The 25,439-nt window shown below is 46.1% G+C and overlaps 2 protein-coding genes across 2 annotated transcripts; both read left to right on the plus strand.

Annotated features, from left to right (window-relative positions):
* Nucleotides 1-741: 741 nt before the first annotated feature.
* On the plus strand, nt 742-2,581 carry LOC130471621 (uncharacterized). Its single transcript, XM_056841855.1, has 2 exons — nt 742-2,364; nt 2,477-2,581. The coding sequence occupies exons 1-2, from the start codon at nt 742-744 to the stop codon at nt 2,579-2,581; spliced, it is 1,728 nt and encodes a 575-aa protein (XP_056697833.1).
* A 9,835-nt stretch (nt 2,582-12,416) lies between these two features.
* LOC130459602 (uncharacterized) lies at nt 12,417-13,734 on the plus strand. Its single transcript, XM_056827071.1, has 3 exons — nt 12,417-12,765; nt 12,862-13,052; nt 13,126-13,734. The coding sequence occupies exons 1-3, from the start codon at nt 12,645-12,647 to the stop codon at nt 13,717-13,719; spliced, it is 906 nt and encodes a 301-aa protein (XP_056683049.1). The 5' UTR covers nt 12,417-12,644; the 3' UTR covers nt 13,720-13,734.
* The last annotated feature ends 11,705 nt before the right edge of the window (nt 13,735-25,439 follow it).

Here is a 25,439-nt window from a genome sequence, read left to right on the forward strand (position 1 = left end):
ATTTTTGCTTTTGCTGTGGAGGAGATGCCGGGCATTGATCCAAGCATAGCTGTCCACAAGCTCAATGTAGATGAGTCCTTAAAACCTGTTCGTCAGAAGAAGAGAAATCATGGGGAAGCAAGAAACAAAGCCGCAGCTGAAGAAGTGCAGAAGTTGTTGGAGGTTGGGTTCATTCGGCCAAGTCAATATCTAGATTGGGTGGCAAATGTAGTATTGGTGCCGAAGCCCAACAAATCCTGGAGAATGTGTGTGGACTATACAGATCTAAACAAGGCTTGCCCAAAAGACAGCTTCCCCCTACCCAAGATAGACCGGTTGGTAGATTCAACGGCTGGCCATGCTTTGATGGATGCATACTCGGGCTTTCACCAAATTCCTTTGTGGCCAGACGATCAGGAAAAGACGCCATTTGTTACTGAGCAAGGCCTATACTGTTACAAAGTGATGCCGTTCGGTTTAAAGAATGCGCCAGCCACATTTCAACGTCTAGTCAACACTGTCTTCTCTTGTCAGTTAGGACGAAACATCGAAGCTTACATTGATGATATGATAGTAAAAAGCAAACAACGCGAAGAACACTTGGCTGACTTAAGAGAAACTTTTGAGAAGCTCCGAAAATATCAGATGAGGTTGAATCCAAAGAAGTGTGTTTTTGGGGTAATGGCTGGGAAGTTCTTGGGATTCCTTATTGATTAAAGAGGAATCGAGGCCAATCCTGATAAAGTACAGGCAGTAATAGATATGACGTCGCCAAAATCAGTCAAAGAAGTCCAACGCCTGACAGGATGTCTAGCGGCCCTGGGGCGGTTCTTATCAAGGGCAGGTGACAAGTGTCATTACTTCTTCGGCACAATCAAGAAGAAGAGCAAATTTGAATGGACTGAGGCGGCAGAAACTGCCTTCGTCCGATTAAAAGAACACCTCCACACCTTACCTCGGCTTGTCAGTCCTCTTCAGGGGGAAACTTTGTATGTGTATTTGGCCATTTCTAAGTGGTGCTTGAGTGCTGTCTTGCTAACTGAAAGGGAGGGAGTGCAACTCCCCGTCTACTTTGTGAGCCATGTCCTGCAAAACGCTGAATTAAGATATTCTCCAATTGAGAAGTTTGCACTTGCGCTGTTTATGGCCAGCAAGAAGCTGCGCCCTTACTTTCTGGCACACAAACTAGTGGTATACACAGACCAACCTTTGAAACAACCCCTTACTAAGCTAGACGCTGCTGGACGAATGCTGAAATGGGCAATTGAACTTAATGCATTTTATATCTCATATGAGCCTCGAAAAGTTATCAAGGGACAAGCATTTGCTGATTTCATTGCAGAAATGACGAGGCCGACTTTTGAAAAGAATGTGGCGACTCGCTGGACAGTCTATGTAGATGGCTCGTCAACCCAGAACGGGTGTGGAGCCGGCATAATATGTCAATCTCCCGAAGGAGACAAGTATGAGTATGTCATGAGATTCAATTTCCAAACATCCAACAACGAGGCAGAATACGAAGCTTTATTAGCCGGCATAAAAATGTGCAAAGCCGCTGGAGCTCAAGAAATACTTGCCTTCTCTGACTCTCAACTCATTGTGAGTCAAGTAAATGGGGACTATGAGGCAAGAGACCCTAACATGATCAAATATATGCAAGTTATGCATCAAGAAATAGAACATCTAAAGAGCTTTGAAGCTAAGCAGATTCCCAGAACGGAGAACAATCAGGCCGATGCCCTGTCAAAACTAGCTACCTCGGCTTCCTGTGATACACCGCGTCACGTGTTCTGGGAAGTAAAAGATAAGCGAAGTATTGAGCAGGAATTGTGCGCTCCTATGGTAGCTATTCTGGATCGGTCGTCAACCTGGATGGACCCTATCATTGCTTACAAAGTGGACGGTTCGCTTCCGGACGACTCAAGTCTGGCCGCCAAAATACAAAAGAAGAGTTCTTGGTTTGAATGGTGGAATGGAGTTTTGTACAAAAAGTCATTTTCTAGACCTCTCCTGCGGTGCGTCACTCCTGAGAAAGGAAAGGAAATTCTAGACGATTTGCACCAAAGATTATGTAGCTCCCACATTGGAGGACGAGCCCTGGCAGAGAAAGCTTTGCGAACTGGTTATTATTGGCCCACTTTGAGAGAAGACGCCCTAGCCATGGTGCAAAAATGTGACAAGTGCCAACGGTTTGCTCATCTCATCCACAGGCCGGCCCACCCTCTCACTCCTATTATGAGTCCCATTCCGTTTGCCAAGTGGGGAATGGACCTGTTAGGGCCATATACAACGGCCCCTGGGGGCCGACGCTATGTGATAGTGGCTGTTGATTACTTCACCAAGTGGGTTGAAGCAGAGGCTCTCAAGAACATAAAGACAAGTGATGTGAGGGCGTTTATCTGGAAAAATATCATGACTCGCTTTGGAATACCGCAAGCTATCGTCTTTGATAATGGGCCTCAGTTTGAGACGCCTAAGCTGAAAGAGTGGTTAGCAGACCACGGCATACACAGCTGCTTTGCCTCTGTGGGACGACCTCAAGCCAATGGCCAAGTCGAAGCCTTTAACAAGATTATCTCCGAGGGGATCAAGAAGAAACTAGATGAAGCCAAGGGTCTATGGGCCGATGAGCTGCCAAACGTCTTATGGTCTCCGCACCACGGCTAAGAACTCAACCGGCGAAACCCCATTCCTGCTAGCCTATGGAGCTAAGGCCGTGTTGCCCATAGAAATGTGTGAACCTACACTAAGGGTCATGTTATCTGACGAGAATGCCAATTGGGAAAAAATGAAGTTGGCCCTTTACTTTTTATCTGAAGTAAGAGGAAATGCAGCATTGAGGCAACAACTGTACAAGATAAGGATGGCGAGGGAGTACAACAAGAAAGTCTCCAAAAGAGTGCTCAAAGTAGGAGACTTTGTTCTCCGAAAGATGGAATCTGTGGGACGAGCCAACGAACAGGGTAAACTGACGCCCACTTGGGAGGGACCCTATGAGATCTATGACGAGGTCAGAGATGGAACCTATCGCATTCAGGACATGAAAGGCCGACCAATTCTACGCACCTGGAATGTAGACAATCTCAAAAAATACTTTATCTAAGGTGTATTCTGACTATCTTTTATGAAAGAATCTGTGGTTTAGACAACGGCCGCTAATGTTCCTAATGGAGTAGTAGTCTCCCTTGTAACCGGCTAAATTTGCCTTACAAAGTAAAAATAATACTACTCTTGTTTCGTCCTATTTATTACTCTTTACTAACATACCTAAAATATGCATGCAAAAAGCCTAATCAAATAAAGCCTAAGAAGTGGCCCCAGATTAGCAAAACATTTATAAGCCTAATTGTTTGAAGCCTAAGAAGTGGCCCAGATTAGCATAAACATAGGCTGGTCACCTATTAAATTGTAAAAACCGTTCCCGAAAACACGAACGTCTATTTATCCAAGGCAAATAGGTTCATTCCTATATGCCGCGGCAACAAACATGCCGCTCCACATTGACGACGGGGGAAAACCCCCAAATAAGTCATACGCCGCGGCATCAAACATGCCGCGCCCAATTTGCGACAGGCGCAAACCCCCATACAAATTGTTTTCTTAAAAACGAATATTTTTCGAAGACAAATAGGTTCATTCCTATATGCCGCGGCAACAAACATGCCGCTCCACATTGACGACGGGGGCAAACCCCCAAATAAGTCATACGCCACGGCATCAAACATGCCGCGCCCAATTTGCGAAGGGGGCAAACCCCCATACAACTTGTCGTTTTATTAAAAATGAATATTTTCGAAGGCAAATAGGTTCATTCCTATATGCCGCGGCAACAAACATGCCGCTCCACATTGACGACGGGGGCAAACCCCCAAATAAGTCATACGCCGCGGCATCAAACATGCCGCGCCCAATTTGCGACAGGGGCAAACCCCCATACAAATTGTTTTCTTAAAAACGAATATTTTTCGAAGGCAAATAAGTTCATTCCTATATGCCGCGGCAACAAACATGCCGCTCCACATTCACGACGGGGGCAAACCCCCAAATAAGTCATACGCCACGGCAACAAACATGCCGCACCCAATTTGCGACGGGGGCAAACCCCCATACAACTTGTCGTTTTATTAAAAATGAATATTTTCGAAGGCAAATAGGTTCATTCCTATATGCCGCGGCAACAAACATGCCGCTCCACATTGACGACGGGGGCAAACCCCCAAATAAGTCATACGCCGCGGCATCAAACATGCCGCGCCCAATTTGCGACTGGGGCAAACCCCCATACAAATTGTTTTCTTAAAAACGAATATTTTTCGAAGGCAAATAGGTTCATTCCTATATGCCGCGGCAACAAACATGCCGCTCCACATTCACGACGGGAGCAAACCCCCAAATAATCCATATGCCGCGGCATCAAACATGACGCGCCCAATTTACGACGGGGGCAAACCCCCATACAACTTGTCGTTTTCTTAAAAATGTATTTTTAAAGGCAAATAGGTTCATTCCTATATGCCGCGGCAACAAACATGCCGCTCCACATTGACGACGGGGGCAAACCCCCAAATAAGTCATACGCCACGGCAACAAACATGCCGCGCCTAATTTGCGACGGGGGCAAACCCCCCATACAAATTGTTTTCTTAAAAATGAATATTTTCGAAGGCAAATAGGTTCATTCCTATATGCCGCGGCAACAAACATGCCGCTCCATATTGACGACGGGGGCAAACCCCCAAATAAGTCATACGCCATGGCAACAAACATGCCGCGCCCAATTTGCGATGGGGGCAAACCCCCATACAAATTGTTTTCTTAAAAATGAATATTTTCGAAGGCAAATAGGTTCATTCCTATATGCCGCGGCAACAAACATGCCGCTCCACATTGACGACGGGGGCAAACCCCAAATAAGTCATACGCCGCGGCATCAAACATGCCGCGCCCAATTTGCGACGGGGGCAAACCCCCATACAAATTGTTTTCTTAAAAATGAATATTTTTCGAAGGCAAATAGGTTTATTCCTATATGCCGTGGCAACAAACATGCCGCTCCACATTGACGACGGGGGAAACCCCAAATGAGTCATATGCCGCGGCATCAAACATGCCGTGCCCAATTGATACGGTTATGGATGAAAGTGATAGTCTTATGCTAGCAATTGGAACCAAAACTGATTTGGGTTCAATTGCTCATTTTGTGTGCATGGTGAGTTGGATTGAGTGAGCTCGTTATATGGTCCTTATTATCAAGGTGGTACGTTAATCAAACTGGTCCGTTTAATCACATTGGTCAGCTTGTTTAAACAGATTGTACGCACTTATTATTTTAATTGCTTTGGTTAAAGTCGGTTTAATAATGGGAAATTTGTTTAAATCCCCAATTTAAATTCAGTCATTACTTAGCTTTGATTATTGCTGTTTGTAAGGAGAGTTTTAAGCCTTTGTAACCTCCAATTTAGTGACTGAATTAGGAGGCTTTAGAGCTTGTAACTGCCAGTTTTAAAGGCTCTTAAATGGCTCTTAATTAGCCGTTTAAAGCTCTTGTAGCTGTTGATTTTTGGCTATTTATAGTCAGCTTCTTGATTGGAATAAACAACCAACTGGATGATTAAAACACTTGTTTGTTACATTTCGAATTATAGTTTATAATTCAGCTTTTTTTCTTTGCTTTGGACGCGTTTCCTATTCAAAGAACTGATTGTGAGTCAATAGGTCTTGTCTTGCATTCACGATCAACGAGTTAAAGGTCTAGCTTGTTAATCAACTATCCTTGTTTATACAACGAGTTTTTAAACTCGTATCATTAGTGGTATCAGAGCTGCTGTTCGTGTGATCCGCCCAAAAAAAAAAAAAAAAAAAAAAAAAAAAAAAAAGAGCTGCTGTTCGTAATTCTTACAAACTGAAATATGGATTTTGATGATCCTGACTTTCTACAACATCTCCAAGAAGCCTTGAAGAACGTTAGAGATGGGGGGTATCGTAGGCCTCCTAGGCGTGATCTACGGGCTATGGATGAATTCAAGGTCACCGAACTTCCTGAATTTGTTGGTGGAACAGATCCGGAAGCCTATTTGGAGTGGGAGCGCAAAATAGAGAGAATGTTCGATTTCAAGGACATTGATGATGAGAAGCGTTGTAAATATGCCATATTGAAGCTAGGAAGAGGGGCTTCATTGTGGTTCGAGGGACTGAAATCCAAGAGAATACGTGAAGGGAAGGAGAAAATTACCTCTTGGGAGTCTTTGAAACGTAAGCTACGTAAAAGGTATGTGCCAACAACTCATAGAATAACAACTTATCGTAAAATGCCGAATTGAGGCTAGGAAAAATGAGTGTGGCTGAATATATTGATGAGTTTGAAAAGTTGTCCTTAATGGGAGAAATTGGGAAATTGAGGAACAAAAACTGTCCAGATTTTTAAGGGGTCTAAATTATAATATTGCCAATACCGTAGACCTTTATCCATATTCTGATTTTGACACTCTTTGTGGACTTTGTTTAAAATTGGAAAATCAAGGGAAGGCAAAATATGGGGGAGGGTCTAGTATGGATGGTAAAGCCAAGTCTTGGGCTAAATCCGAACCTAGCTTGAAACCAAACACATCACCTAGTACCGTAGTTTCAAGTAATTCTACGGCTGCCTCTAAACTATCTAACCCAACCAAAGAAACAAGTCTGTCCAAGGTGCGTTGTTTTAAGTGTCAAGGGTTTGGGCATTATCAAAATGCGTGTCCAAATAAACGAGTAGTGACCTTGAGAGAAGCTGTTGAATGTCGTGAGGAGTTGTTGGAAGAAGAAAAGAGGTTGGGGGACGTATTTGTGTTTGATGAGAGTGGTGATGAGGAGGAAGAGGAAGGGTATGAGGCTCCAATTTATGACACAAATCTGGTTCTTAGAGCGCTACAAACTCAAATTTCACCTACTGATCTAGACCAACGAGATCAGTTGTTTCATATTAATGTCTAGTGAAAGATAAGTGGTGTAGTGTAATTGTTGATGGGGGGAGTTGTACCAATGCTGCTTCTAGTGAAATGGTGTCAAAATTAGGCTTAATCACTACTGCCCATCCTAGGCCATACGCACTCCATTGGCTTGATGATGGTAATAGTGTAAAAGTGTCGAAGCAAGTAAGGGTTGGTTTGACTATGGGTTCGTATGTGGATGAAGTTCCTTGTGATGTTATTCCTATGGATGCTTGTCATATTTTGTTGGGTCGTCCTTGGCAGTTTGATAGGGACGTGATTCATAAAGGGAGAAGCAATGAGTATGAATTGAGAGACAAAGGCAAGAAAATTGTGCTAAAGCCTATGTCATCTCAAGCGGTTCGATCCATGAGTGTGAAACAAAAGAAAAAGCCGAATCTCACCATGTTGGCTAGTGAACGAGAAATTGAGCAAGCTCTTGATCATGGAGAGTTGGTGTATTTGCTCGTGGCTAAGGAGAGTCCAATTGAAGGCCAAAATTGGAAAGAGGCAGTCCCATTGCCGAATTGCTGTTTGAGTTCAAGGATGTATTTCCGGATGAATTACCACCAGGTTTGCCCCCTATTCGTGGTATTGAACATCAAATTGATCTTATTCCAGGAACTTCTTTGCCTAATAAGGCTGCCTATCGTTGCAATCCGGAGGAAACAAAGGAATTACAAAAGCAAATTGATGAACTTGTGAATCGAGGCTATGTTAGAGAAAGCTTGAGTCCATGTGCTGTTCCGGTGTTGCTTGTGCCTAAGAAAGATGGAACATGGCGAATGTGTGTTGATAGTAGGGCTGTGAATAACATTACCATCAAGTATCGTTTTCCAATTCCGAGACTTGATGATATGTTAGATGAGCTCCATGGTTCGAAGTTGTTCTCAAAAATTGATTTGCGAAGTGGTTATCATCAGATTCGGATGCGTGAAGGAGATGAGTGGAAAACGGCTTTCAAGACAAAACATGGTTTGTATGAGTGGACCGTCATGCCATTTGGTCTCACTAATGCTCCTAGTACGTTTATGAGGCTAATGAGCGAAGTGCTTAAATCATTTTTGGGCAGATTCGTTGTTGTATATCTTGATGACATCTTGGTGTATAGTAGGAACGAAGAGGAGCATCTGATTCATTTGAGGGATGTTTTTGAAACACTTAGAGCTCAAAGACTCTATGGGAAGCTAGAGAAGTGTCCATTCCTTGTTGACAATGTTGTATTCTTGGGCTATGTGGTTTCGAAAGATGGAGTGTCCGTGGATCAGTCCAAGATCGAGGCTATCAAATCGTGGCCTAATCCTAAAACTATAAGTGAGGTGCATTCATTTCATGGTCTTGCTTCATTTTATAGACGTTTCATTCGTGATTTCAGTACTATTACTAGTCCAATCACTAGTTGCTTGAAGAAAGGTGCTTTTGTATGGGGAGAGGACGCTCAAAAGGCGTTTGATGTGATTAAAGAGCGTTTGTGTGCTGCTCCTATTTTGGCGCTGCCAGATTTCTCTCAACCTTTTGAGGTCGAGTGTGATGCTAGTGGAGTGGGGATTGGTGCTGTTTTGATCCAAGGTAAGCGTCCCATAGCTTATTTTTCGGAAAAGTTAGGGGGTGCTCGTTTGAATTATTGCACTTATGATAAAGAGTTCTATGCCATTGTTAGAGCTTTGGATCATTGGAGTCATTATTTGCGTTCTAGCCACTTTGTTTTGCATTCTGATCATGAATCTTTGAAGTATATTAATGGGCAACAAAAATTGAGCCCAAGGCATGCTAAATGGGTTGAGTTCTTGCAATCCTTTCATTTTTCTTCGAAATACAAAGATGGTAAAAGCAATGTGGTGGCTGATGCATTATCACGAAGGTACACTTTGCTTGCTACACTTGATGTTCGTTTGTTGGGGTTTGAGACCTTAAAAGATTATTATCATGATGATGGTGATTTTGGAGTTGCATTCGAGAAATGTGCAGTTGGTGCTTATGGGGAGTACATATTGCAAGATGGGTTTCTTTTCAAAGGTAATCGCCTTTGTATTCCTAAGCATTCAATTCGTGAGTTACCAGTGCGTGAGGCTCATGGTGGAGGATTGGCTGGTCACTTTGGCATAGCCAAGACCTTGGAAATCTTGAGAGAACATTTCTTTTGGCCTAAAATGTTAGGTGATGTAACGAACATTGTGAATAAATGTGTGACTTGTCATATGGCCAAGAGTTCTTTCAAACCCGGTTTATACTCACCTTTGCCGGTTCCAGTTCGCCCTTGGGAAGATGTATCTGTTGTGGGGTTTTTCCGGTGAGATACCTGGGAGGTTTCTTGGTAACTTTTACAGATTAAACAAGATTGTATTTTTATAGAGAGAGAAAGTAGAGAGAAGGCAGAGCAGCAATTGCTCTAGAATGTATTGATTGTGACCCTTTTTTCTAGGGAAGTGGGAATATTTATAGTACTAGGTTTTTGGGGGAATGACCTAATATTCCCCTTACATGATTGGCTGGGGAATGGGAGGAGGACACGTGTCCTTTCTCCTTACAATTCTCTGGCCTCATTTGGCAATAGTGGGCTGTTTGGGCCTATTGTGCTTAGTCATTCACTTGGGATACATACTAATTAAGCCCCTTTCCAGGTATAGGTTTTATACATACATTTATACACACTTAAATACATACATTGTAGATACCTAGATTAATACTCATGCCTCGGAGTAGACTTCGTATGATTTCTGCTTTAGGGGGCGCAATACGTGCCATGTGTCACGTCCTCATTGGTACACGAAGGCACGGTAATTTTGCCCACAACATTTGCCCCTCAAGAAGGGCATTTCTGGAAACACATTCCGGGTATCGCTTCTTGACTCTTGTTTTGCATCTTCATCTTTGGGTCAGGTGTTGAGATGGTGACACGTGTCACCTTTCTCCATTTTGCCCCTCCCTATATATAGAGGTGAGGGGGGTAAATTTCATTTTTTACATTTCATTTTCACAGAGCTTTCATAGGCGATTTCCGGCGTGTTCCTACCACCATCAGGCGATTTCCGGCCACCACGAGACTCATCCTTTTCCTCGTCACACTCATCCCGTTCTTCGCGAAACTCATCTCGTTCTTCGCGAAACTCATCCTGTTCTTCACCAAGTACTTCGCAGATCTTTCAAGGTTAGTTTTCGCCTTTCTTGTTTTTGTTATCCTCTCGTCATTTTTCTCTTTGTTAGCGGCCGACCTCTTAGTACTAGGTAAGGGTTTAAAGGTTTTATTTAAGATTTTTCCGCCGTTCATCTTTTGTCGGGGCGGACGTCCAATCGCGTCTTTTTCTTCATTGTTGGTCACCCCTAAGCCGTGCTTCGTTCACTATGCAGAAGGCATGGCTAGAACCAAGCAAACGGCAGATCCGACGCGCCTGCGCTTGCGGGAAGAAGCATCGACACCTCCTAGGGAGAGATATTCTTCCACCGCCTCGGCAGTCGACGAAGAATTTGCCGAACTCTTTCAAGAGATCGACGAGTACGTCGAGGCGGGGGAGCAGGCGGCAAGCTCGTCGGAGGGTACAGCGAGCCAGGCAGTGGGGGAGCCAAGCGTCGCTCCATTGTCATCGGCCGCCGAGGAACAAGAAGCTGCTCCCCAGCTTATTAGACCCAGAGGACGGGAGGAGGCCCAATTGCTTCCGTCAGAGATTCACCCAGACGTGGGCTGGATGCGGTGGCTAGACAGGCACGGAGCCAAGATGAGGGATGACCTCTGCGTGGGGGAAGGGTACCAAATGCGCGTGCCGGCCGGTCTGGACTCGACCGTCAGCCTGCTTGCCGAGGGAGAATTCCCTGTGTATGCCGCGTCAATCAAACTCGGCATGAGATTCCCTCCACACCCCTTCGTTGTGGAGGTGTTAGATGGTTTCAATATTGGGGTGGCCCAGCTGACCCCCAACTCATGGGCGGATATCTTTGGCTACATTGCCAAATGTGCACTGAACGACGTGGAGCCGTCCTTCAATGCCTTTCTGCATCTGGTCTCCCTCTCTCGTTCCCCCAGTGCCGCCAAAGGGTGGTTTAATCTGAGCAGCCGTGGTACCTACCAGACAGTGGTCGGCAAGCTCAGCAAGTGGCATATGTGGAGGAAGAGGTGGGTCGTGTTTTACACTGACGACCAGGAGATGTATGAGAGAATGAGCCGTTGGAACTGTGACGCCAACTTCATGGATCGTGACGAGCCCCTTCCCCCCCTTACTGCCGAAGAGTGGGATCAGATAATGGTCCTGTTCAGGGCCAACACTTACCACTTAACAGTGGATAAGAGTTTCCATGTGCCGGCCGAGTGGTTGCCGCACATTAGCCAGTTTCGGAACGAGGCCTTTCTAGCGGCCGTAGGCTTAGGATATTCCATGACTCGAGGTTGTATGCCAATTTATGTGCCGTTCCGCGTTGGTCTATTTTATCTTCATTTTTTCTAACTTTGGATTTCTTTTGTTCACAGAGGAAGGAATGAGCAAGCTATCGGCGGCGGATATTGGGAAGGGCGATATGACCGATTGGATGGCGGACATCTATGAGGCCAAGATGCAGAAAGCCAAGGCCGAGTTGGAGGAGAAGGTAAGTACTCTCTTAGGTTGTTGTTTTTTGCAAGTTAAACTTTTCCCGTCCAGCGTCTACAGTGGACGACTTTTTAGTGACGAGCCGATATCCTGATATCTGACCCGTGTTTGCTAAGGTAGGCCTCGTCACTTTTTATTGACGGGCCCCTTAGTTAGTGTTTTTTTTTTTTTTTTTTCAAGTGACTCGTGATTGATAGGGTATGCCTCGTCATTTTTGGGACGGGCGTCCTTTTTAATGACGAGCCACTTTTCTGCGATTGACTTGCACATGATAAGGTACGCCTCGTCACTTTTAAGACGGGCGTCCTTATTAATGGCGAGCCACTATTTATTGAGTGACTTGTGATTGATAAGGTACGCCTCGTCATTTTTAAGACGGGCGTCCTTTTTAATGACGAGCCACTATCTTGTGTGTGACTTGTGATTGATAAGGTACGCCTCGTCATTTTTAAGACGGGCGTCCTTTTTAATGACGAGCCACTATCTTGTGAGTGACTTGTGATTGATAAGGTACGCCTCGTCATTTTTAAGACGGGCGTCCTTTTTAATGACGAGCCACTATCTTGTGAGTGACTTGTGATTGATAAGGTACGCCTCGTCATTTTTAAGACGGGCGTCCTTTTTAATGACGAGCCACTATCTTGTGAGTGACTTGTGATTGATGAGGTACGCCTCGTCATTTTTAAGACGGGCGTCCTTTTAAATGACGAGCCACTATCTTGTGAGTGACTTGTGATTGATGAGGTACGCCTCGTCATTTTTAAGACGGGCGTCCTTTTAAATGACGAGCCACTGTCTTGTGAGTGACTTGTGATAGATGAGGTACGCCTCGTCATTTTTAAGACGGGCGTCCTTTTAAATGACGAGCCACTGTCTTGTGAGTGACTTGTGATAGATGACGAGGCCTAATATTTGACTGTCCTTTCTTTTTTAGCAAGCTAAGGACGCGGCTAGGGCGTCAGGGAAGAAGAAGGGGACGACTCTGTCCCAGCTGAAGAAGAGAGCTGTGCCGGCTGGCTCGGAGACTCCGAGTACCTTCAAGAAGCCAAAACCCCTACCTCGCCGTCTCGTGAAGAAAGACGAGTCGAAGGTTGCTGAGGGGGGATGCCCTGATGACGAAGAGATGGGCGTGGACAAGCCGTCTCTGGTGGTGGACTTGGTGGAGGACCCTCTTTCGGGAATCCCGGCCGACGTCCGCTCTCAGATACCGGCGGAGGTGGCCCGCCGAGCTAGGTCTTCGGGCGGTAAGTATTATTCGAACGTCGTTCAGACGTATCGAGCCTCCTCTGGCAGTTCTTCTTACTCTCCGCGTCATCCTAAGGCCATTATTTTTCCTATAGCCAAAGACAAAGGGAAGGATGCAGCTGCTGCCGAGGATGAGAACGTACCTGCTACTCCCCACTATTCGTCAAAGGATAGGGTGGCTATATGCCGCAAGGTTTTTAAGGCCGTCCCCGCAGAGTATGTTGCTTCTCTTCCTGGCCGCAAGACTGACGCCCAGTTTGGTGCGATCCAGGCCACTCTTCTCGACGTAAGTCTATTTCCAACTTGCTTGTACTTGTCTTCCCTTTGAGTCATTTACTAATATGTAGCTTCTTCTGCAGTTGTTCTGCCGCATGGAATTCTGCAAGAGCTGGAAGACCCGCACTGCTGAGGAGCTCAAAGCTCAGGTGGCTGAGTCCACCCACCATGGTGACTATGCGTTCAAGTCCATTGAAGAGGTCCGCCTGCAGATGCAGACGACCATAGACCTTCAAGCGAAGGAGGTGGCTGCGTTGAGATCTGACAAGGCCGAGCTGCTTAAGAAGATCTTGGCGCAGGACAAGGACATGGTGGCAATGGTCGAGGAGGCCAAGACAGCGGCGGCGGAAATACGGGCGCTTCAGGACCAGTTGCGGGAGTACCCTCAGGTCAAAGAGGCGGCTGAGGAAGCCGAGCATCTTCGTGGGGAGCTAGAGACGGCCAGATCGCAAGTTCGCACCTTGCGTGAGCGTCTTCTGGAATCCTATGATCAGGGGGAACAAGCGACCAAGGACGCTGTTAAGCACGCCTGGGAGAGCCACATGTCAGAGTATGATCTTGGGTGGTTCCAGCGGCGAATGGAGCACAGTGCCGCTGTGTTGGCTGCTGAACGTCTTGGTCAGCCGCCCCCTGAGTTTGTATCATCTGATGACGAGGACGATGCGGCCGCCCCCTGATTTGCTTCCTTTCCTATTTTTTAAAAAAAATTTTATTCAAGCGCTCCCGTGCCTAAGGGCAAAAACAATTATGTTGTAAAGTTTTGGCGCTGATGGCGTCTGTATCATTGTGCCTGCTGAGCACACAACAATTCTCTTTCTTTTTCCTGATCAGGAATTCTGAGCTACTTTCACACGCCTTTCTACGGGCGTTGTTTTATAAGTAAATAGGTTTTTTGATGTTTCTCCTATCTCGCATTTACTTGCTCTTCATAATTTGATTATTCCTTGATCAATAGGCTTAATAGGCTTAATCAATAGGTATGATTGCCAAGGTGCATCCGAGTGTACCCTAAACCCTACTTTGGTCGTCACTTTCTTTGGCGAGCGTGTCTATAACGATATTGATTGACGCAAGTCAATCAATAGGTATGATTGCCGCTAGACATGCTCGTCAAATGGACTGGCCGGCCAAACATTCGTGCCGCCGCGCTTTTTAGCAAGCAACCTTCGTTTCGAAGTTAATCATGCCGCTGAAATTTTGAGCGGACAACCTTTGTTTCCAAGTGGTTGGTGCCGCTGGCAACTGAGCATGCGCTAGGCCCTACTTTGGTCGTCACTTTCTTTGGCGAGCGTGTCTATAACGATATTGATTGACGCAAGTCAATCAATAGGTATGATTGCCGCTAGACATGCTCGTCAAATGGACTGGCCGGCCAAACATTCGTGCCGCCGCGCTTTTTAGCAAGCAACCTTCGTTTCGAAGTTAATCGTGCCGCTGAAATTTTGAGCGGACAACCTTTGTTTCCAAGTGGTTGGTGCCGCTGGCAACTGAGCATGCGCTAGGCCCTACTTTGGTCGTCACTTTCTTTGGCGAGCGTGTCTATAACGATATTGATTGACGCAAGTCAATCAATAGGTATGATTGCCGCTAGACATGCTCGTCAAATGGACTGGCCGGCCAAACATTCGTGCCGCCGCGCTTTTTAGCAAGCAACCTTCGTTTCGAAGTTAATCGTGCCGCTGAAATTTTGAGCGGACAACCTTTGTTTCCAAGTGGTTGGTGCCGCTGGCAACTGAGCATGCGCTAGGCCCTACTTTGGTCGTCACTTTCTTTGGCGAGCGTGTCTATAACGATATTGATTGACGCAAGTCAATCAATAGGTATGATTGCCGCTAGACATGCTCGTCAAATGGACTGGCCGGCCAAACATGCGTGCCGCCGCGCTTTTTAGCAAACACCCTATGTTTCAAAGTTTGTTCATGCCGCTGGGCTTTTGAGTGAACAACCTATGTTTCAAAGTTTGTTCATGCCGCTGGGCTGTTGAGCGAACAACCTATGTTTCAAAGTTGTTCATGCCGCTGGGCTTTTTAGCGAACAACCTATGTTTCAAAGTTGTGAGTGCCGCTGGCACGTATTATGCTGTACTGGTCGGCCAGCGGCTTGCTTATATTAGGAGGGGAGTTGGATAGGTGATCAGCCTACAACTTGGTGCTAATCTGGGCCACTTCTTAGGCTTCAAACAATTAGTCTTGCTGAGTTTTTGCTAATCTGGGCCACTTCTCAGGCCGTCATACAATTAGGCTTTGGTTATGCATTGGAGTGTGTATGTTTATATTCATTGTGCGAACAATAAATATTACGAAACAAATAGAGTAGTATTATTTATAACTTTGCAAGGCGAATTTAGCCGGTTACAAAAGTAATTACTACCCTACTATGACCATTAGAGGCCGCCCCTTGGGCAATGGATCGTGGTAAGTAAGACAAGGCTTAGCACATATCTAGAAGAAATATTTCTTGAGGTTGTCGGCATTCCAAGTGCGTGAAATAGGGCGGCCTTGCATGTCTTGAATGCGGTAGGTTCCATCTCTAACTTCATCATAGATCTCGTAAGGTCCCTCCCAAGTGGGCGTCAGCTTACCTTGTTCATTTGCTCGTCCTGTGGACTCCATCTTTCTGAGAACAAAATCTCCCACTTTGAGCACTCTATTAGAGACTCTCTTGTTGTATTCTCTTGCCATCCTTATCTTGTACAGCTGTTGTCTGAGCGCTGCATTTCCTCTAACCTCGGGCAGAAAGTCCAAGGCTGCTTTCATTGTCTCCCAGTTAGCATTTTCGTCATACAGCATGACTCTCAACGTTGGCTCACACATTTCTATGGGTAGGACAGCCTCGGCGCCATAGGCTAGCAAGAAGGGTGTTTCACCGGTTGAATTCTTAGCCGTGGTGCGGATGGACCATAAGACATTTGGCAGCTCATCAGCCCATAGGCCTTTGGCTTCGTCAAGCTTCTTTTTAATTCCTTCAGAGATAATTTTGTTGAACGCCTCAACCTGACCATTGGCTTGGGGTCGTCCGACTGATGCAAAACAGGTGTGTATGCCGTGATCTGCCAGCCACTCTTTCAGCTTAGGTGTCTCAAACTGGGGCCCATTATCGAAGACGATAGCCTGTGGAATCCCAAAGCGAGTCATGATGTTCTTCCAAATGAATGCTCTCACATCAGCAGTTTTTATGTTTTTGAGCGCTTCTGCCTCCACCCATTTGGTGAAGTAATCTACGGCAACGATGACATAACGCCTTCCTCCTGGTGCGGTCGTGAATGGGCCTAGGAGATCCATCCCCCATTTAGCAAATGGAATTGGGCTTATAATGGGCGTCAGAACTCGTGCCGGTTGATGTATTAGGTGAGAAAAGCGCTGACATTTGTCACACTTCTTGACCAGTGAGATTGCGTCCTCCTTAAGGGTCGGCCAGTAATAGCCGGTTCGAAGTGCCTTTTCAGCCAAAGCCCTTCCACCAATATGCGAGCTGCACAACCCCTGATGAAGGTCTTCTAAAATTTCCTGCCCCTTCTCAGGTGTTACACATCTTAACAAAGGACGGGAGTAGGCCTTTTTGTAGAGGGTGCCGTTCCACATTTCAAACCAAGAACATTTCTTTTGAAGTTTTGCCGCTTCCCTTGAGTCTTCGGGCAAGACTCCATTCATTTTGAAGTTTACTATGTCATCCATCCATGTGGACGTTCTGTCAAGAGTTTCTACTTCCATTTGCTCAACACTTTTGTGCTCTTTTACCTCCCAGAACACGTGCCGAGGGGTATCACAAGACGCGGAACTTGCCAACTTTGACAGGGCATCAGCTTGGTTATTTTCCGAGCGAGGGACTTGCCTTACTTCAAAGCTTTTCAGTGGCTCTACTTCCTGATGGACGGCCTGCATGTATTTGACCATAGTCGGATCCCTAGCTTCGTAGGTCCCATTAACTTGGCTCACAATCAGTTGGGAGTCAGAAAGTGCTACAATCTCCTCGGCGCCTGCCGCCTTACACATTTTAATGCCACAAAGCAGGGCTTCATATTCGGCTTCATTATTTGACGCCTGGAAGTTAAATCGCATAGCATATTCAAAAGTATCTCCTTCTGGGGAGTGACAGATTATCCCTGCTCCACATCCATTCTGTGTGGATGAGCCGTCTACATACACTGTCCACACTGTGCTTGTATTCTTGGCAAAGTCTGGCCTCGTCATTTCAACAATGAAGTCGGCACATGCCTGCCCCTTGACAGCTTTCCTCGGCTCATAGGTGATATCAAAGGCGTTCAGTTCTATTGCCCAATTCAGCATTCGTCCAGACGCCTCCAGCTTTGTGAAGGGTAGTTTGAGCGGCTGATCGGTGTAGATCACTATTTTGTGAGCTAAGAAATAAGGACGGAGCTTTCTGCTGGCCATGAACAGAGCTAAGCCAAACTTTTCCACTGTAGGATATCTAACTTCAGCATTTTGAAGAACATGACTGACAAAGTATACCGGCATCTGTATTCCCTCCCTCTCTGTCAGTAGAACGGCACTCAACGAGTGCTCGGACACGGCGAGATACATGTACAAAGTCTCTCCTAGCAAGGGACTAACAAGACGAGGCAAGGTGTGTAAGTGATCCTTTAATCTGACCAATGCCGCCTCGGCCTCGTCCGACCATTCAAACTTGGCCTTCTTTCTGACAGATCTAAAAAAGTAGTGGCACTTGTCTCCAGCCCTGGAAAGGAATCTGCCCAGGGCGGCCAAGCAACCTGTGAGCCGCTGGACCTCCTTCACTGTCTTTGGTGAGCTCATATCAATTACTGCCTGGATTTTGTCTGGGTTGGCTTCAATTCCTCTTTCATCAATCAAGAAACCTAAGAATTTGCCTGCCGTCACCCCGAACACACACTTCTTAGGATTCAACCTCATGTTGTAAGCTCGAATAGTCTCAAATGTCTCTCTGAGATCAGTTATATGCGCCGCCCTCAGCTTACTTTTTACGATCATATCGTCAATGTAAGCTTCAATATTCCTGCCGAGCTGCTTAATGAACACAGTGTTAATAAGACGCTGAAAAGTGGCCGGTGCATTTTTTAACCCAAACGGCATCACCTTGTAGCAGTAAAGGCCTTGTTCAGTAACAAATGACGTTTTCTCCTGGTCGTCAGGCCACAACGGAATCTGGTGAAACCCTGAGTAGGCATCCATAAAGCTCATCATGGCATGCCCCGCTGTAGAGTCGACGAGCCGGTCAATCTTGGGCAATGGGAAACTGTCCTTTGGACATGCCCTATTGAGGTTGGTGTAATCAACACACATTCTCCAGGTACCATTAGGTTTTTTGACGAGGACCACATTAGCAACCCAGTCGGGGTACTGACTAGGCCTGACGAACCCAGCCTCCATCAACTTCTGTATTTCCGCGGCTGCCGCCTGATTTCTATCTTCCCCATGGTTCCTTTTCTTCTGACGAACCGGTTTAAAGTTTGGGTCCACATTCAGCTTATGGACGGCCACAGCCGGGTCAATACCCGGCATTTCGTCCACCGTGAAAGCAAAGATATCTTCAAATTCTCTCAAAAGGTGGACCAATTCTGCCGCCAGCGGGTCGTCAGGAGAAATCCCGATGGGCACTACTCTGTCAGGTTTGTCTGTGTTTAAAACCACATTGAAATGGGCCCCAACAGGCTCTGGACGTCTCTCTTCCATGTGCCCTGCTGAGATAGTTAATGTTTCTTTGACGACCTTGGGTTGTGTGTCGCCACATTTTCGTTTGTTGCTCGACGTCCCTTTCTCTTCACCTGTCCCCCATGCTTCTGGACTCAAGGTGGTTAGGTAGCAATCTCTAGCTTGTTGCTGGTCACCATGTATAGTGCTGACGCTCCCATCGTCACAAATGATCTTAAGAAGCATCAGATGAGTCACAATGACAGCCTTTGCCCTGTTCAACGTGGGACGCCCCAAGATGATGTTATATGCCGTCAGATCTTTCACTATGAGAAAACGGACATCCATTTGCCGAGATTCCTTTTTATTTCCCATCCTCAGAGGAAGGGTAATTATGCCGACTGGGTGGATGACACTACCTCCGAAGCCTATAATGGGATAGTGGATTTTCTCAATTTTTGAGGGATCATGTTGCAGCCGATTCAAGCACTCTAGACTAATTATGTCCGACGAACTTCCTGTATCAACCAAAATACGCCTAACCCTTAGGTTAGCAACTTTTAACTCAATTACCAAAGGATCGTCATGCGGGGTGGAGATTTTCCCACGGTCGGCTTCGCCGATTTCAACTTTTGGAAACGGGTCAACTGTGGCCTTGCCGGACAGCATCACTTGTCCCAATCGCTTGGCATAATCCTTCTGGCCCCTCATGGTCGGCCCGCCGGCGGCCAATCCTCCTGAAATGACTGCCACGCACTCTGGGTCGGTACGATTCCCATCTTCCTCCGAGGGAGGGGATTTGTTTTTCTTGTAGAAGGGTTTGCCAGAACCTCCCGTGTTCCTGCTGATATAACTTTTTAAGAACCCCTTGGTGGCTAGGCCATCCAATGCCCTTTTCAAGCTCTTACATTCATTGGTGTCATGCCCAATGTCACTGTGAAAGTGACAGTACAGTTTGGGGTCCCTACTTTCTGGTGGTGACTTCATGGGAAATGGACGATCAATGTCATATTTGGACCCGACGTCCATCAGGATTGTGTACATGTCTGTGTTATACTCGAAACGCTCCCGATCATAAGTTCTGGGCCGTTTCTGACCTGCCGCTCCGGGGGCCCTGTCTGATTCTTTTGCAATAGCCCACGTCCCGTTAGGCCGGTTCTTCTTTTCAAATTTCTCCTTTTTTGCCGCTAGCTCGGCGTTATCACTTCCTCTGGGGTCTTTCGGGACGCTGCAAATCTCTGTTGCATGAATGAAGGCCTCCGCCTCATCCAGCACTTCTGCCATTGTTCGGACGCTTTTCTTTACCAGATCAAACTTGAAAGAGCCCTTTTTAAGCCCTCGAATGAAGTTATCGAATGCAACACCATCTGGCAAATCCGGAATTTGCCCTGCCTCTAGATTGAATCTCTTCACATAACTCCTCAGGGACTCGTCCTTCCCTTGCTGAATCCTACTCAGATGCATGCTCGTCTTCTTCTCTTCCTTGTGAGCCATGAACCGAGTAGAGAACAATAGCTCGAGCTCCGAAAAAGAGCGAATAGTTCCGGCTGGAAGTCTCTCGAACCACTTAGAGGCTACTCCTTTGAGTGTGCCCGGGAAATACTTACACCAAGTTGAGTCAGTTGTTCCTTGGACATACATGTGATGCCGGTAAACCAAGAGGTGCATGTCCGGATCTGTGGTACCATCGTAAGCATCAATGTTGGGCGGCTTGACTTTGGGTTCCCTCGGGGCTCTCATGATAGAGTCTGCAAAAGGGGTGGTGTGCCCTAGGGCCATGTTGGACACCCCCTCCTGAATGTGATATACAGGGTCTTGGCGCCTGGAGTAAGGTAGCCGCAGGGAGGACTCGCGTCCGCGAGTTTGACGGGTTGGACGGGTGGCCCCTGGACGTGCCTGGCTCAGATGCGTATAAGTTGGATGAGGGAGAGGTCTATCCGGCATGACGGGGGTTGACCCAGTGTCAGAAAGTTCCGACTCAGAGTCGGGCAACCGCTCTGCGCGTGGCTGCTCACGTCCTCGGGACGTTTCTCCGATCAGCCGCCGTGGCATTCGGCGTGGTAGGTAAGACATGGTCTGATTTGGCTGACTTGTTGGCGGCTGTCTCCTTAGGTCCTCGCCTGTCAGCCTGGTCCAGACATTTGGGGGGCGCAAAGAAAGTGTTGGCCTATTGCTTGCCGGCCTCTCATGATTTGCAGCCACAGCAGTGGTGTAAATCAGCATACTCTTCTGTACCTCAGCATTAACTGTCTTCCCTACATCAGCTTGGAACTCAGCCAAAATAGCCCGAAGAGCACCCACAGAGACAGGCATATCAGGGTTCTCCTCTATTACCGTATCCACCCGAGGATCCAGGTGTCCTCCAGGAGGGGTGCGATTGGCCTGGTCGTCCTCCTCGCTGAGCACCTCTACCTCGGCAGTGTGACGAGGGGTGTGCCCGGCCGCAAATGTACGTGCGGCATCTTCAGTGATTCTTGTGGCCGGCGTATGATGTTCAGTCGGCATTTCTCTTTCGAGGGGTGGCCGCTCTACGCGTGTAGGCCGCCCAGCATCGTTGTCCTGTCGTTGATCTTCCATGTTACCGTACCTCCCCACAGACGGCGCCAAATGTTGTGGGGTTTTTCCGGTGAGATACCTGGGAGGTTTCTTGGTAACTTTTACAGATTAAACAAGATTGTATTTTTATAGAGAGAGAAAGTAGAGAGAAGGCAGAGCAGCAATTGCTCTAGAATGTATTGATTGTGACCCTTTTTTCTAGGGAAGTGGGAATATTTATAGTACTAGGTTTTTGGGGGAATGACCTAATATTCCCCTTACATGATTGGCTGGGGAATGGGAGGAGGACACGTGTCCTTTCTCCTTACAATTCTCTGGCCTCATTTGGCAATAGTGGGCTGTTTGGGCCTATTGTGCTTAGTCATTCACTTGGGATACATACTAATTAAGCCCCTTTCCAGGTATAGGTTTTATACATACATTTATACACACTTAAATACATACATTGTAGATACCTAGATTAATACTCATGCCTCGGAGTAGACTTCGTATGATTTCTGCTTTAGGGGGCGCAATACGTGCCATGTGTCACGTCCTCATTGGTACACGAAGGCACGGTAATTTTGCCCACAACAGTATCCATGGAGTTTATAGTGGCTTTGCCTCGTACTCAAAGAGGTAAGGATGCTATTATGGTCGTGGTGGATAGATTTTCAAAAATGGCTCACTTCGTTGCTTGTCACAAAACAGATGATGCTTGTAATGTGGCTGATTTGTATTATAAGGAGATTGTTCGTTTGCATGGAATTCCAAAGACTATTGTTTCTGATCGAGATTCCAAGTTCTTGAGTTACTTTTGGAATACATTGTGGAGAAAGGTGGGAACCAAGTTGTTGTTTAGCACTTCACATCACCCTCAAACTGATGGGCAAACAGAGGTGACAAATCGAACCTTGGGAACGCTATTGAGAGGGTTGGTAAGTAAAACGCAAAAGGATTGGGATGTCAAGCTTGCTCACGCTGAATTTGCTTATAATCGGTCTCCTACTTATGCTACTGGTCATTCTCCATTTGAGGTAGTATATGGGATTAATCCATACTTACCCTTGGATTTAATTCCATTACCAAAAGATGAGTTGGTTCACAAGGATGCCGATGCTAAGTTAAAGTCTATGATGAAACTGCACCAACAAGTTCGTGAGCGAATTAAAGCTATTAATGCCTCTTATAAACAGAAATCAAATAAGAATCGCAAACCGAGGTTGTTTGAAGAAGGTGATTTGGTTTGGGTTCATTTATGGAAAGAGCGTTATCCAAGCAAACGCAAGAACAAGCTTATGCCTAGGGCTGAAGGTCCTTACAAGGTGGTTGCACGTGTGAATGATAATGCTTACAAGATTGAGCTTCCGGGAGACTATGGTGTCCATGCTACTTTCAATGTAGGTGATCTTTCACCTTATCTTGATGATGATGGCCTTGCTGAATTGAGGTCAATTCCTTTTAAAGGGGGAGGGGATGATACGGTTATGGATGAAAGTGATAGTCTTATGCTATCAATTGGAACCAAAACTGATTTGGGTTCAATGGCTCATTTTGTGTGCATGGTGACTTGGATTGAGTGAGCTCGTTATATGGTCCTTATTATCAAGGTGGTACGTTAATCAAACTGGTCCGTTTTATCACATTGGTCCGCTTGTTTAAACAGATTGTACGCACTTATTATTTTAATTGCTTTGGTTAAAGTCGGTTTAATAAAGGGATATTTGTTTAAATCCCCAATTTAAATTCAGTCATTACTTAGCTTTGATTATTGCTGTTTGTAAGGAGAGTTTTAAGCCTTTGTAACCTCCAATTTAGTGACTGAATTAGGAGGCTTTAGAGCTTGTAACTGCCAGTTTTAAAGGCTCTTAAATGGCTCTTAATTAGCCGTTTAAAGCTCTTGTAGCTGTTGGTTTTTGGCTATTTATAGTCAGCTTCTTGATTGGAATAAACAACCAACTGGATGATTAAAACACTTGTTTGTTACATTTCGAATTATAGTTTATAATTCAGCTTTTTTTCTTTGCTTTGGACGCGTTTCCTATTCAAAGACCTGATTGTGAGTCAATAGGTCTTGTCTTGCATTCACGATCAACGAGTTAAAGGTCTAGCTTGTTAATCAACTATCCTTGTTTATACAACGAGTTTTTAAACTCGTATCACCAATTTGCGACGGGGGCAAACCCCCATACAAATTGTTTTCTTAAAAACGAATATTTTTCGAAGGCAAATAGTTTCATTCCTATATGCCGCGGCAACAAACATGCCGCTCCACATTGACGACGGGGGCAAACCCCCAAATAATTCATATGCCGCGGCATCAAACATGCCCCGCCCAATTTACGACGGGGGCAAACCCCCATACAACTTTTCGTTTTCTTAAAAATGAATATTTTCGAAGGCAAATAGGTTGATTCCTATATGCCGCGGCAACAAACATGCCGCTCCACATTGACGACGGGGGCAAACCCCCAAATAAGTCATACGCCGCGGCATCAAACATGCCGCGCCCAATTTGCGACTGGGGCAAACCCCCATACAAATTGTTTTCTTAAAAACGAATATTTTTCGAAGGCAAATAAATTCATTCCTATATGCCGCGGCAACAAACATGCCGCTCCACATTCACTACGGGAGCAAACCCCCAAATAATTCATATGCCGCGGCATCAAACATGCCGCGCCCAATTTACGACGGGGGAAAACCCCCATACAACTTATCGTTTTCTTAAAAATGTATTTTCGAAGGCAAATAGGTTCATTCCTATATGTCGCGGCAACAAACATGCCGCTCCACATTGACGACGGGGGCAAACCCCCAAATAAGTCATACGCCACAACAACAAACATGCCGCGCCCAATTTGCGACGGGGGCAAACCCCCATACAAATTGTTTTCTTAAAAACGAAAATTTTTCGAAGGCAAATAGGTTCATTCCTATATGCCGCGGCAACAAACATGCCGCTCCACATTGACAACGGGGGCAAACCCCCAAATAATTCATATGCCGCGGCATCAAACATGCCGCGCCCAATTTACGACGGGGGCAAACCCACATACAACTTTTCTTTTTCTTAAAAATGTATTTTCGAAGGCAAATAGGTTCATTCCTATATGCGGCGGCAACAAACATGCCGCTCCACATTGACGACGGGGGCAAACCCCCAAATAAGTCATACGCCGCGGCAACAAACATGCCGCGCCCAATTTGTGACGGGGGCAAACCCCCATACAAATAGTTTTTCTTAAAAATGAATATTTTCGAAGGCAAATAGGTTCATTCCTATATGCCGCGGCAACAAACATCCCGCTCCACATTGACGACGGGGGCAAATCCCCAAATAATTCATATGCCGCGGCATCAAACAAGCCGCGCCCAATTTACGACGGGGGCAAACCCACATACAACTTGTCGTTTTCTTAAAAATGTATTTTCGAAGGCAAATAGGTTCATTCCTATATGCCGCGGCAACAAACATGTCGCGCCCAATTTGCGACGGGGGCAAACCCCCATACAAATTGTTTTCTTAAAAATGAATATTTTCGAAGGCAACTAGGTTCATTCCTATATGCCGCGGCAACAAACATGCCGCTCCACATTGACGACGGGGGAAAACCCCCAGATAAGTCATACGCCGCGGCAACAAACATGTCGCACCCAATTTGCGACGGGGGCAAACCCCCATACAAATTGTTTTCTTAAAAATGAATATTTTCGAAGGCAACTAGGTTCATTCCTATATGCCGCGGCAACAAACACGCCGCTCCACATTGACGACGGGGGCAAACCCCCAAATAAGTCATACGCCACGGCATCAAAAATGCCGCGCCCAATTTGCGACGGGGGCAAACCCCGATACAAATTGTTTTCTTAAAAACGAAAATTTTTCGAAGGCAAATAGGTTCATTCCTATATGCCGCGGCAACAAACATGCCGCTCCACATTGACAACGGGGGCAAACCCCCAAATAATTCATATGCCGCGGCATCAAACATGTCGCGCCCAATTTACGACGGGGGCAAACCCACATACAACTTTTCGTTTTCTTAAAAATGTATTTTCGAAGGCAAATAGGTTCATTCCTATATGCCGCGGCAACAAACAAGCCGCTCCACATTGACGACGGGGGCAAACCCCCGAATAAGTCATACGCCGCGGCAACAAACATGCCGCGCCCAATTTGTGACGGGGGCAAACCCCCATACAAATTGTTTTTCTTAAAAATGAATATTTTC

Source organism: Spinacia oleracea, chromosome 4 (assembly GCF_020520425.1).
Source record: "Spinacia oleracea cultivar Varoflay chromosome 4, BTI_SOV_V1, whole genome shotgun sequence".
Taxonomy (NCBI): domain Eukaryota; kingdom Viridiplantae; phylum Streptophyta; class Magnoliopsida; order Caryophyllales; family Amaranthaceae; genus Spinacia; species Spinacia oleracea.

Excerpts from the sequence above, each read along its gene's own strand:
- LOC130459602 (XM_056827071.1), top strand. The coding sequence starts at position 12,645 with ATGGGCGTGGACAAGCCGTCTCTGGTGGTGGACTTGGTGGAGGACCCT. Across the intron at positions 12,766-12,861 it reads CCGAGCTAGGTCTTCGGGCG|CCAAAGACAAAGGGAAGGAT; the intron begins GTAAGTATTATT and ends TTTTTCCTATAG. Across the intron at positions 13,053-13,125 it reads TCCAGGCCACTCTTCTCGAC|TTGTTCTGCCGCATGGAATT; the intron begins GTAAGTCTATTT and ends CTTCTTCTGCAG.
- LOC130471621 (XM_056841855.1), top strand. The coding sequence starts at position 742 with ATGACGTCGCCAAAATCAGTCAAAGAAGTCCAACGCCTGACAGGATGT. Across the intron at positions 2,365-2,476 it reads AGAACATAAAGACAAGTGAT|ACCACGGCATACACAGCTGC; the intron begins GTGAGGGCGTTT and ends AGTGGTTAGCAG.